This window comes from Cyprinus carpio, chromosome A25, assembly GCF_018340385.1.
Source record: "Cyprinus carpio isolate SPL01 chromosome A25, ASM1834038v1, whole genome shotgun sequence".
In the NCBI taxonomy this organism is placed as follows: Eukaryota; Metazoa; Chordata; class Actinopteri; order Cypriniformes; family Cyprinidae; genus Cyprinus; species Cyprinus carpio.
The window spans coordinates 18,785,484-18,799,448 of record NC_056596.1 but is presented as its reverse complement, the minus strand read 5'-3'; the positions used below and the strand labels follow the sequence as shown (position 1 = coordinate 18,799,448).

At 38.3% G+C, this 13,965-nt stretch overlaps 1 protein-coding gene across 2 annotated transcripts in view; it reads left to right on the top strand.

The window, feature by feature from the left end:
• The window catches only part of spire2 (spire-type actin nucleation factor 2), a 32,521-nt gene that overhangs the window by 4,848 nt on the left and 13,708 nt on the right, over nt 1-13,965 (top strand). The window contains exons 4-9 of one of the 2 annotated variants that reach the window (XM_019105055.2): nt 7,756-7,836; nt 7,958-8,122; nt 8,370-8,456; nt 9,814-9,934; nt 10,063-10,229; nt 10,440-10,635. In XM_019105055.2, coding sequence (XP_018960600.1) covers nt 7,756-7,836; nt 7,958-8,122; nt 8,370-8,456; nt 9,814-9,934; nt 10,063-10,229; nt 10,440-10,635 — 817 coding nt within the window. Of the gene's footprint in view, nt 1-7,755; nt 7,837-7,957; nt 8,123-8,369; nt 8,457-9,813; nt 9,935-10,062; nt 10,230-10,439; nt 10,663-13,965 lie in introns of both variants that reach the window. The other variant, XM_019105054.2, reaches the window with a different exon arrangement.

The following is a 13,965-nucleotide window of genomic DNA, read 5'->3' as shown; positions in this document are numbered from 1 at the left end:
TAAGGTTTTTTTTTTTATTTGTATTTATTTGGGTGTGTGTTCACAGCTGTGTGTGTGCACTTTGGATGGGTTAAATGCATAGCACGAATTCTGAGTATGGGTCACCATACTTGGCTGTATGTCACGTCACTTTCACTGTCACTTTTTTTTTTCACTTTCACTTTCACTTTCACTTTTTCACTTAAAAAAGGTGGAGGAGACATAAAGAAACTCTGGGTTTACAGACGAAAACCTGCTCCCAACCAGGTTAGGTTCACAGAGTAAGTTACTATGGTAACTTACCGAGAGGTTTAGTTTAGACTTTTATTGGAACTGAAAACACTGAGTTTCCGTTTTCAGGGGTTAACAAAACCCACTTTCTGGAATACACCCCAGGAGGATCGACACAGGTAAACGTCATTAACTCAAAATGACTTTATTGGTACAACCAGAATCACAGAAGATGGAAGCAGATGATGACTGAGTGAGATTCATAGCAGGTAGATAGCATAGGTAGGTAGCTAGTTACAGTTTTTCTGAATTGCTGAAACATTTCTTGAAACCATCACTCACTTTCTCAAAAAACTTTAGAGAATATACCCCCAAAAAAAGTTACTTACACACACGTATGTGTATATATATATATATATATATATATATATGTGTGTGTGTGTGTGTGTGTGTGTGTGTGTGTGTGTGTGTGTGTGTGTGTAAAAAAGAATCAGAGGACTTCATCTGTCGCAGGCAGGCAACGGGGAAAAAAACCCTCTGGTGTGGTGGATACAGCCTTTTCAAGACAGCACGTTTATGTTACCAGAGGCCAGTTCTTCCACTCTAACCTGGTAGTCTTGCAATTCTACACAAGATTCTCTTCCACTCTTCTTTTGAATTTTCCAACTGATTATGGTGGCCACACAGAATCTGCTCAAATTAGGTTGAACTCTTTGTCCTGCTTCTGTCATGCCACACACAAGAACGTGGTCTATCATAGTAGCTCTGATTTCATCTGAAATGACTGTTTTGAATTATTGTGTAAATGATGACAACCGTGTTGCAGTTGGGCTTAACGTTTGCTTTATTGCGTTTAGGGTTTTGCATCACAAGTTTATCACGTTGCAAATTGTGATTACTGAGTGAGAATGTTTTTTGAGTCTTGCAAAACGAGTGCATAAGATCTGCAAACAGTGTCTAAACTGCCTGAACTTGTTTAAGGTTTTGCAGAAAGAGTGATTTATTGTAGCATCCCATTGGTTGACTATGATAAACATTCACTGCGCTACACATGCAGTTTGCTGTCAATTCTGGAATTTCGATCAAACAGCATTGACAGCAGCAATGGTTGCCCCCTCCACCATGTTTAAAGATTATGACCCACCCAACTCGGAAACTCTGGTATCAAAATTATTTCTGAATTTCCCAGTAGTAAATACAACTTGAAAGGCGTTTAACTTCCGATTAGGAAACTTGTATTTACGATAATTCTGATAGCACATGAAGGCAGCATTAGTCACAAACCATATTGGTGAAAGACAAGACCAGATGATGCGTGTGTGTTTAGTGCTGGCTTATGAAGACCAACTGATGAGGCTAATGGTAGACCGGTATGGTGATTGTAGAATGTGAGAAGGTGTGAGCCAGGATGGGTTCTGGGAAACAAAATGCGCAGAAGTGACAGGAATGTGACTGTTGACTGTTGATGTGACTGTGGAATGTGACTGTTGATCCTGACAGTACCTGACAGTACTCCCCCCTTCCAGAAGGCGCGGCCTTGCGCATGACAGAATATAGCCAGCTAGGGCGGGAGGGCAGGTGTCCTGGAGCTGTGTCAGTTGGCAGCAGAGTATGTGAGTGGAGTGGAGCAGCAACAATTTCCCCTCAGCGCTCAGAGCATTTAATAATCACTCCGCTCCAGCTTCGCTCCGGGTTCACAATTTCCCGCTCCGCTCCGCGCTCACTGATACCAGAAACATACTCCGCCTTCGTTCCGTGGCTAAAGTATTTCAGTATGTTTGAAATGTTATGTTCATAATGTAGCCTATATTAAAATAAAGAATAAAATAAATAAAATAACAGGAGAGTTTCAAAGTGGCTTAAGCTATTGTGTGAAAACTTTTTTCCTATCACATGCCAAATAAATAACATGGTTGTCAGCATTAAAAGGTATAATTGCTGCTTTCTGCTGTGCAAATTTTGTTTGTGATGAAAATAACAGCACATTTTCATTAGTTATTTTATCTACAGATCGATGCATTTCTTACAGATTTCTGCTCATACAAAATCAGATACAGATGAAGTAGCACCGTAAGATTACATTTGTTTGAATGCATTATTGCAAAAGCGATTGCATGTGAATGTGCTGTACCTGTTTAAATCATGCTTTAACCCGAAAATATTCAGTAAAAGGAACAGACAATCTCCTCGAGAACTGGCCTATAACTTCCCGCTCGGCTATTGCCATCATTATAGCCTTCTGATTTGAGAGATCCATCTGTATCAAGCTATAGCTTAATATGTGAATGTGTGAATTCTTGCTAAATATGCAGTTATATTACTTGTGATGGAGCGCTCTTGGAGTGAGTGAAAACCACGACGCACTGACTTTTTAAAACTCTGCTCCTCGCTCCAGTCAAAATCACACCGCTCCACTCTGCGCCCCGCTCCCACTCCGCTCCACTCACATACTCTGGTTGGCAGGCATGTGAATAGGAATCTACAGGCAGGTGAGAGAATCTCAAGGACAGCAAGTAAACCCAGGAAACCATAGCGGAGCAGGTAGCTCAGGAGATCATGGCAGAGTAGACGGGAAGAAAGACTCCTTCAGAAGATCAGGCAGAGTTGAGAACCACCACGATGAACCCGTTGGAGCAGGAAACCCGGGCAGGGTTGTCAAGATCGAGGACCACACGGACGGAGCAGGTGGAGCTGACAGGGCATGAGGTCCCCATGGTGGAACTGAGGATCTCAGACAGACAATTTGGAATGCCAGCTGACGGCCAACAGGAGAGCTGGCTGACTTAAGGCCGAAGGTAGGGTCAGCTGAGAGATGATGAGGGAACATGGAGTGGATGTCAAACAAGAACTTCAGGAATTACCTTCTTGGTCATATCTGGACAGACCCAAAACTTGTAAACAACCTTCTTGATCGTATCAGGATGGACCAAAAAGTGAGAAATGACCTCCATGGCTGTCTCTGGACACACAGAAGACTTGGAAACAACCTCCACTTCAATAGGAGTAGGAGAGCAGTGTGCGGCCCAAACACACATTACGGCCATCGCCATAACAGAGAGAGTAACCAGTGTCTGTTTCAGTCTCAGTGCATATCTCTAAGATGATAGCAGACACTTGGCTGTGCCCTAGGACGAGATTGGGCAATGGGTTTTGGTCAAGGGCTGGAGCCTGCACTGGACTCTCCATGGTATCATCACTCCATGGTACGCTATAGAAAAGATTGAAAAATTCCTCATCAATCTTCAATTGGATGGCCATCTTAAAAAATTGACAGGAGCAAATTCACAGGACTAGAGGATAGGATGTCTATGGTTGTTGTTGGAATAGGTCTTGTCTTCTGTCAGCAAACAGGAGCATTGACACAGGTAGATGTCATTAACTTAAACAGACTTTGTTAGTAGAACCAGAAGACAAGTGGTAAAGCAGGTGAGTGGTTGTTCAGAATGCAATAGTCCAACGTAAACTTGATAATAACGGTCTTAACTTTCCTTGTATTGCAGGTGAGGAGGGGCTCAGTGCCAAATCACAGAAGATGGAAGCAGATGATGACTGAGAGAGAGAGATTCGAAGCAGGTAAGTAGCATAGGTAGGTAGCTAGTTAAGTTGATTCACAGTAGTGGACAACAAAGGTGAGTAGCATCATCTCAATGAAGGAAGGAGTTCTATGCAAAGACAAGACCAGGCAATGTGTGTGTTTGGTGCTGGCTTATGAAAACCAACTGATGAGGCTAATGGTAAACAGGTGTGGTGATTGTGGAATGTGAGCAGGTGGGAGCCAGGAGGGATTCTGGGAAACATAGTGCGCAGAAGTGACAGGCACGATTACTAGTGAGGTGACAGGCAAGTGACTGGTGATCCTGGCAGAGAACAGGAGAACATGATTTATGCAGACCACAATGTGCAGTGAATTGTTGGCTAGTCTGAGCAAGTAAACATCAAAATTCAAGAGCCATTTAGAAACCAATGATTTTTATATAAATTTCAGTGTTTGATTTTAAGAATAAATATGTCACAGATAGCGGATGGTGTACCCAAGACAGTCACCAGAGGGCACCCTTCTGTATCATTGTTTGTTTTGTTCTGGACTTCAGTTCCCATCACCCCTTGCACTGATTATTATTTCATTACCTCCAGCTGTTGATAATTTACCCATTAGCTCACTGTGATATATACACCATAAGATGGTTTACCAATAGTGAGAAACGATTTTTTTGAGACAAAATAATTTATTAGATTTTAATGAAATATTATGACCTGGAATAACGTGCATCAAAAAGTAATCACAATAAAACTAGGAACATATATAAAGAAAGTAAAATGTGTATTTTTTTCTATTTCATGTCGACTTTTGCCTGCATCTTATTAGCACAACTCTGGAAAAGTATACTATAAACATATATATTTTATTCTAAACATTGATGTATTTAAATGTATCCAAATTTCCATGTTTTATTTTAAATTACAATTTGAATATGTATTTATACATTTACATCAGCAGCATATGATGTGAGTAGGAAAAGCCGCGTGCTTGTATCCACACAAGTTTCAAACAGAACAGTACCTATCCATATGCCACAGTTTTACGCTTGTCTAAAGAAAAGAGTACCCAAACAGGAACTTTGGGAATTACCTTCTTGGTCATATCTGGACAGACCCAAAACTTGGAAACAACCTCCATGCTCATATCAGGATAGACAAAAAAGTGAGAAATGACCTCCATGGTTGTCTCTGGACATACAGAAGACTTGGAAACAACCTCCACTTCAGTAGGAGTAGGAGAGCAGTGTGCGGCCCAAACACACATTACGGCCATCGCCATAACAGAGAGAGTAACCAGTGTCTGTTTCAGTCTCAGTGCATATCTCTAAGATGATAGCAGACACTTGGCTGTGCCCTAGGACGAGATTGGGTTATGGGCTCTTGTAAAGGGCTGGAGCCTGCACTGGACTCTCCATGGTATCATCACTCCATGGTACCCTATAGGAAAGATTGAAAAATTCCTTCAATTGGATGGCCATCTTGGAAAATTGACAGGAGCAAATTCACAGGACTAGAGGATAGGATGTCTATGGTTGTTGTTGGAATAGGTCTTGTCTTCTGTCAGCAAACAGGGGGATCGACACAGGTAGATGTCATTAACTTAGACTATAATCACAATAAAACTAGGAACATATATCAAGAAACAAGTAAAATGTGTCATTTTTCTATTTCATGTCGACTTTTGCCTGCATCTTATTAGCACAACTCTGGAAAAGTATACTATAAACATATATATTTTATTCTAAACATTGATGTATTTAAATGTATTCAAATTTCCATGTTTTATTTTAAATTACAATCTGAATATGTATTTATATTCAATTATCTTTTATATTTTTAAAGGGATAATCCACCCCAAAATGAAAATTTTGTCATTAATCACTTAACCCCATGTTGTTCCAAACCCATGAAAGCTCCGTTCCACAAGAGATCCACGCCACAAGGATGCGCTGTTTTATTTCAAATCAAAGCTAAATACATGTAGAAACAGTGCATCCTTGTGGCGCGGATGAAACTGTGATATGGAGAGACACAGAGGAGACCGTTGACAAAGGAATTATTGAATAAAGTCATTATTTTTGTTTTCTTCGCTTACAAAAAGTGTTCCCGTCGCTTCATATAACCCAGATTGCACGTCTGATGGCAGATGGAGTATTTTGACAACGACTTTCATACCTTTTATGGACCTTGACACTGTTATTTATTTGGCAGTCTATGGGACAGTCTCCAGGTTTTCATCCAAAATATCTTAAATTGTGTTCAGAAGACGAACGGAGCATACGAGTTTGGAACAACATGGGGGTAAGTGATTAATGACAAAATTTTCATTTTGGGGTGGAGTATCTCTTTAAATAATGGAGTGTTTTTGACTCAGAAACTTAGTTTTGAGCTTTATATTCATAATGAAACCAAAAGGAGCAGTTTAGGAGCTTCTAAACAAATCAGAGGTGTTTTAACATGGGTAAATTAAATATATTTGATTTTGTTAGGTGGCCTCTTGATGTGTATTGTAGTGATACCAGCCAGTAGAGATCCACTGACAGGGAGTATGGACGGTGTAATTTGTGCCCAGACAGCATGGATCTTTTTGTTTATATTGCATGACTATACTAAGATTAAGGATAGCTTTTATGGGTTAGTAAACCTTTAGAATAAAACCTTTAGAATCAACACCAGGGCAGGATTTGCTCTTAGCCTAGTGATGTGTTGTTTTTGCGAACAAGTTGGCTCTATGAGCTGGCTCCTTTAAGTGAATGATATCAGGGAAGTCAGCTCCCATCTGAGGGGCGTTTTAAAAGACAGCTTTTTTTTTTTTTACTTTCATAATACAAGACAAACTAATGTGATGATTTTTGCCACACTGCTTGTTAGCCACGCACACTTCATGTACTGACTTATGTCAAAGGGACTTTGCTTATGTTGCTTTGATGTGTGATGATTCCCAACAGATTCAACACATGTGCACAATGTGACAGGGTTAATAGATATAACGATACAACTTTGGATGTATTAACTGTATTGGATACTTCTGTTTTGCACACTGTAATTTAGTTTGTATCTGTTATATGGCACACCATGTTACATTTAGAGTTTGATTTATTTATGTTAGTTTGTGTTTTGGATAGTTCACTACCCTGACAGCACATACACTAACATCGCATCTATTTCATGTCTGCATTTACATCTGCAAGATGTATTTTTTAGAGTGTCTGCACATCTGCAATGTGTCTCTGAGACATTTTATATCAGATGTTAAATCAATGTTTAGAAAATGTCTTGAAGATGTTTATGATTTATAATGTATGTAAATCTGCTTTTTCTAAGATGTTTATCAGATGTTTCTACACAGCAGATGTTTCCAAGATCAAGCGCTCTTTAGTAGACCTACCTGTGCAATCTGGGTAATAACGTTCTGTAATAGTGTTTTATATTTTTACATAAATAAGGTTTTTATACCAACAAATTATGTAAAAGTATGGTATTTCAGAAAGGTTTATGAAGCCAGAAATATGAAAAAATTATTTTAATTTAAATTGTGTAAATCTGAATTATAGTGTGAGTGAACAAAACTGAATATTACACTGCATTTTATAGTTTTGAATTTTTTTATTTTTTTTAATGATTAAGTTTAATTACTTTGAATAATTTATTTAATTTTGTGCAAACATCAAATCTGTTTTCATTATTAGAATTGTTCCAAATAAATAGTTTAGTTAAAATGTTCAAATTTGACCCAGACATAGGTCAAAACATTGACAAATTTGGCTGAATTATAAAAGCCAGAAGTGGTACTAAATAAAGATCTGTTTGGGAGCCGAAAGAGCCGGTTCTTTTTGCTGAACTGAGCAAAATGATCCGGATACTAAAAAGAGCTGGAATCCCCATCACCATCTTAGCCAGTTAGGGGGAAAAGTCCCACTTTTATGTTGCGTAAAACACCATATTAAACAGTTTGTGTGAGAATTTAAGATTCTGATCTGATAAATATCTGATATTTTCCTGTAGATGCTGAAGAAGATCAGGACGGAGGAACCGCAGGAGGACAATTCCTCCACTGAGCTTGACGCTCTTCAACACACTGACTGGGTAAAAGGCGTGCTTATTAGAGCTGTAGTTGACATAGTAGTTTCAATTACTCATATTTGTCTTGTGATCTCCAGCTGTATAATCCAATGTAATGATGGAGACCGTGTGTGTGTGTATGTAGGCTCGTCTGTGGGTGCAGCTGATGAAGGAGTTGAGGCAGGGTGTGAAGCTAAAGAAGGTGGAGGAGCAGCCCTTTAACCCTCTGCCCACAGAGTTCAGCCTCACGCCCTTTGAGATGCTCATGCAAGACATTCGCTCACGCAAATATAAACTACGCAGAGTTGTGGTGAGTGTAATTTAACTACACTTGTGCTGAAGACACTGAAATGGCACTGAGATTGCTGTAGTAAGTACATTCTGAGTGGTTTATCCCCCACTTAATCTCATCTTAACCCCGGTAAGTCGACTATATGTGTGAGATTATGGCTTTGGAAAGACTTTTCAGTTGATGCAGCATGACAGTGATTAGCCATTGTCTTTAAATATGATAATAACTATAATACCATGCCTCTGTGCCTCTTTTTCTTCTGCAGGTAGATGGAAATATTCCCACGTGTGTGAAACGAAATGCTCATGAGCTGATCTTGGACTTTATCAGATCAAGACCCCCTCTTAAACCAGTTAGTTGCTCACAATATCTTATAATTAATCTGCAGTAACACCATGTCCTAACCAGACACAGCCTTATACACAACATGAATACAATCACTTTCATATAAATTTACCAGTTACAACCACAACAAGCAGCAGGATAGTTTGTTTGTTGTTGGGTTTCTATATTTGTGGCGTTGCACTAACACTGTCCATTGTGAAATCTCATGCATCGTTCCACTCCACACAACACAATTCTATTCCATGTAATAAACTAACCAACTTTGAGATCATAACATTATAAACTGTGATTTGATTAAAAAAAGTATATTTAAAATATCCTATATACTATAGTGAAATCTTGAGTACTTGAGGCAGTGAACGGCTTATACCATAAATAAAGCATTGTGAATGAATGTGATTAAATAAAAAACAGTCCCTTTAAGGCAAGTCATTTCACTCGGTGGCCATCTTTGAAATGCCTCAAGGGGATGCAAGTGCAGCATCTATCTCTTTGAATGGGGAAACATCAAATTCTCCAAAACTGTTCACCAAGATTACCATTAAATTTCATATTTGAAATCACCAATGAAATCTGACAACAACTGTCTCATAAATGTTGTTTCTTTTGCTCAAATAATGTTAAAAAAGTATGCACAGTACTAAGTGTATGTCTCCAGAATGCTGACTGTTTCTATAGCAACCAGGACTTCTAACAAATGTTCCCTCTAATTTTTTTTTTTCTTGCTGAGCAAGTCTTTGGTACAGTATGACTATAATGTCATTATTACAAGTGTCCACATATATACAAATATGTAAAAGTAGTGAAAAGATAATATAAGGACACTGATTCGATTATGCTAATCACAGTTCTCCATAGGAGAAGTTCTTGTGCTGTGAATTCTGTTTTCATGGTAACAGTGACTTATCTGATTGCTTGATTACATTCAAACTGCTTCATTAGCATGACATATTTTTGTTCTTCTCGCCATAGCATTACGATAAACTGATTGCCTGATCTATCTTCATGATTATCTGTAATTCTAGGAATCTTTGAATGTTGATTTGGTCCCATTTTATATACCATTTTGTAAGTGTCTTTAACTACTGTTTATATATTTAATAAGTATTTAATTACAGATGTGATTAAATGCATGTATCTAAAATGTAAGTACAACGTAACAACATGTATGTACAAGTACACTGCATCACATGCTATTTTTTTTTTTTTTTACCTATGATGTATCACTAGCTGCTGCATTGCTTTAGTAAAATGATCCTAGATTGTCAAAAGAAGAGAAAGAAAGAGAGGTAAACCATCAGTGAATACAGTTTCTCCCAAAATGTGTATACCGTTTGGTTTAAAGACTGTCCTGACGTCTGCAGGTATCTGAACGCAGCCTGCCTCCTCCTCCCCAGCGGCAGCAGACGCTCCATGATCGAGTCCTGGCTGAGATCAGACAAGATCACAAACTCAGACCTGTGGAGCTGTCCAGTTCAAAGAGATGTATGTTAATCACATGCTACAGCGAAACACTATGTTAAAAACAGTATCGGTCCTCCATAACTTCTGAAGCTCTCTAGCTTTCTTGTTGTGTGTTAAATTACTCACAGGAATGTTTTGTCTCTCTTCAGCATTTGGCTCATTACCCTGTCTGGCACACACCTGCCAATGTGACATCAAATCAACTTCCTGCCTTGACCTTTCAGCCACAGGAGCAGGGTCCCGCCCACAGTCTCGCATACGTGTTCTTCTAAAAGCTCCAACACTGGCAGAAATGGAGGAGATGAACATATTTGAGGTGAGAGATTTCAGTTCAGTCAGCATTACTTCTGTGATCTTACTACTGCAACAATGGTCTTGGAGATGATTTCCCAAATTTAAAGACTTTAAGTTGACTTTAAGGATTACACTTTGCCTTCTGATTCAAATCAGAGTTTTACAAGCTGGCTCGGTAGATGTCCCTGACTTCATTTTTCAGTTGTATTTATTGCCTCTGTTTTGCTGGTGGGATGAGGACTCCCCAGATGGCATGGATATCAGGCGAGTGGAGAGCTCTCCTACACCTCTGAAGAGAGATCGGTCCTTCTCTGAACACGACCTGGATGAGCTCAGAGGGGAAGTGATGTCATCCCTCTCAGAATCACCTGAGCACACAGGTGTCGGTCCTCTGAGAGGAGAGAGACCTCGATCACACACGCTGACAGGTGTTGGACCACCACACATTTATCAAGGTCAGACCTGGATAAACATAAACCATTGTTATATATCAAATTATATTTTTCTGGCAAAAAACAGTCAGCAGCTTAAACACATAAATTTACACTAAATACAGCTAATAACACTTAAAAACAATAAACTGAAAATTCAGTAATAAAACAGGATGTATTTCACTAAATATTTATTTCAGGTAAATGACATGTTGGGATTTTTGCAAATACTGTTGTGTGATGAAAGGAAAGCAATTCTGTTTTTGAATCAGTTAATTGAAATTAATCATTTGAACGAACCGATGAACTGGTAGCTGCAAACAAAGCTGGGCAGATGTTTTCCAAATGGTAGTCCATTACTGATTATAGTTTACATGATTAAAACTGTAATTAGTAAAATAATATAGGTTATTCATTTTAGGTAATGTATTCTGACTACTTTTTAGATTACTTTTTATCTAGCTTGTTTTAAACTTACCATTAAACATACCAAATTGATATAAAAAAGCAAACAGACAGAAAATACATCCCATTTTTTTTTTTTATATCAACGTCATAAAGTGCATTAAACATTACATTAAACCAGGGTTTACCAAACTGGGCTTAATGTAAGTACTGCAACAGGTTTATGAGTTGTTAAAAAATGCTTGACAAATGTGACCATTAAGCAATATCAAACTATAAACGTGAACTTTTTTAGAGATATTTCAAGTACATATTTAATTTCAAAGGGGTTTGGCTAACAAAAATGTTTCCCTGCATTAAATGAACAACCCTTAATAAACATGAAAACAACAATGACACATACACCCAGAACCAACAATTACTTAAGGTCACTGGATTTGATGAAGACATAAGCAACACACACTAAACATCACCAGATATCATTAACACAAAAAGTTTCACATATATAAGTGAGTGAGTGAAGTAACTTGATAAAGTGCATTAAACACTACCTTACACCAGGGTTTACCAAACTGGGCTTAATGTAAGTACTGCAGTGGGTTTGTACTCTGCATTTAACCCATCCAAGTGCACACACACACAGTAGTGAACACTTACCCGAAGCAGTGGGCAGCCATATTGATTCGGTGCCCAGGGAGCAGTTGGGCGTTCGGTGCCTTGCTCAATGGTCTCATCTCAATCGTGGTACTGAGGGAGCTAAATGCAATGATACACAGTATAGAAAGGAAAATTTAAAAGAGAATAAAGAAGAATTGGGGAGATTCAGTAAATTAAGAATAATTTACTACCGTTGTGTGAATAATGTGTAATCCACTGTAAAAAAAATTGCCAGGAATTTACAGGATTAAAGAGTATTATTTAAAAATAAATTACTGAGTCAGAAGTCAGAAATTTACTCTGAAATCATTACATGCTGGGTCATTTTCTAACAAATGACTGTGAATGAACAGCAGAATTATGCTAACATCACAGTAATTTATAATTTACTGCTCTTGTTTTACTGTAAATTCACATTATAAAGTTGTCTTTAACTGCCACTGTGAGAAATTTAGTTGTTTACTACTGTAATTATTTTGAAGTCACCATAATGTGATTGGTGATCTCATTTGTTTGGGCTCTTTGATCTTGCATATTCATATTCAAATTTCTGATCTAGTCATGTCAGAAGTGTGACAAATCCAAACATTTGTTAAAATGATGACAAGCTAGAATATGAAATAAACTAATTGCTTGACTTTAAGATAGTCAAACTATTCTTAGCATGAACATGAAGATTTTATTTTAACATTAATTAATTGTGAAGATTAATCAAGAACTTCATATTCATAACGTTGTGGATGGATCTTTCACAATAGTCAAGCAACTACTGAGATATGTCTTTGAAAGCTGTGACATCAATACTCGACATAAAAAACACAATAGTGGTAACACTCAACAAATAAAAACACGTATATCATAAACCAACAAACAATACAAACTGCTAAAAGTGAACCAAAAACAAGTTCAATAGCACAAATAAAACCAATAAGAATTCACTATGTACAGACCGTTACCATTGTGTCTACTTAAATGGTGAAAAACATCAGTAAATTATGGGGTGCCGCAAGGATCTGTGTTAGGCCCTCTGTTATTTATATACATGCTGCCACTTGGCAACATTATAAGAAAACATGAAATTAGTTTCCTCTGCTATGCCGATGATACTCCGTTATATATTTCATCCCGACCAAATTAAATTTATAAACTATCCAAGTTGACAAAATGTGCTAAAGATATTTCAGTCAGGACCACTTGAGTCAAAAAATACCATAGACAATTCTTTTAGTCAATATTCATATTTTTATTTGCATGATTGTTTAAGTTACATTTGGCGGTATGGCTCTGTTCTGAGTTACCCATCCTTTTAATGAGCTCCATGAAAGTTAGTCAGGGAACAGCAGCAGCTTCTGGGGACAATCTCCCATTTAAACTGGGAAAGCAGCAAATAATTTCCCCATTGAGAACAGAGCATGCATCAATGAAAACAGAATGTCACTGATTAAGTTAAACGAAAGTTAAGGAGGAGTTAGGGGAGGAGGTGGGTTGCAAGCAGTGCAGTGGAAGCAGCCAAGCAGCAGACTGAGAATGCATTTAAATAGGGCGCCCTGTTTGAAAGGGACCAATTGAGTGCTTAGCAACCGGATCAGCTGTTAGGTCTGGGTATCAGCTGATAGCGGAGCTTGACTACGCGGCCTGCCTGAACTGACTCTTAAAGCTATATTTCAGTCAGGACCACTTGAGTCAAAAAATACCATAGACAATTCTTTTAGTCAATATTCATATTTTTTTTTGCATGATTGTTTAAGTTACATTTGGCGGTATGGCTCTGTTCTGAGTTACCCATCCTTTTCATGAGCTCCATGAAAGTTAGTCAGGGAACAGCAGCAGCTTCTGGGGACAATCTCCCATTTAAACTGGGAAAGCAGCAAATAAATTCCCCCCCAAACAGACCATACCAGGCAATCATCCCTGGCTCTTCCTGCTAAGTGAAGAGCCAAAGAGGATCAAAATGAGCTTTCAAAAAGCCAATCTTATTTAGTAAAAAAGAATAAGCCAATAGATCAACGTGAAGCTAGCAAGAGGAATGAAGCTGTAATTAAATAAGCCCAATAGTTACTGAAGCAATATTTTTTCAACTACCGATCACAAGCATCACTCATAGCTTTCTGAGCCTCAAGGATGGCTCGAGTATCTGACCGGAGGTACCGTTCATAAGCTGCTGAAGACCATCTTCCAATAGCTTTAAGGGTAGAAACGGGAGTAGAGGAAGCTGCAGTTGTAGCAGCACCTATGCGCAATGAATGAGCCGAATAACACTCTGGG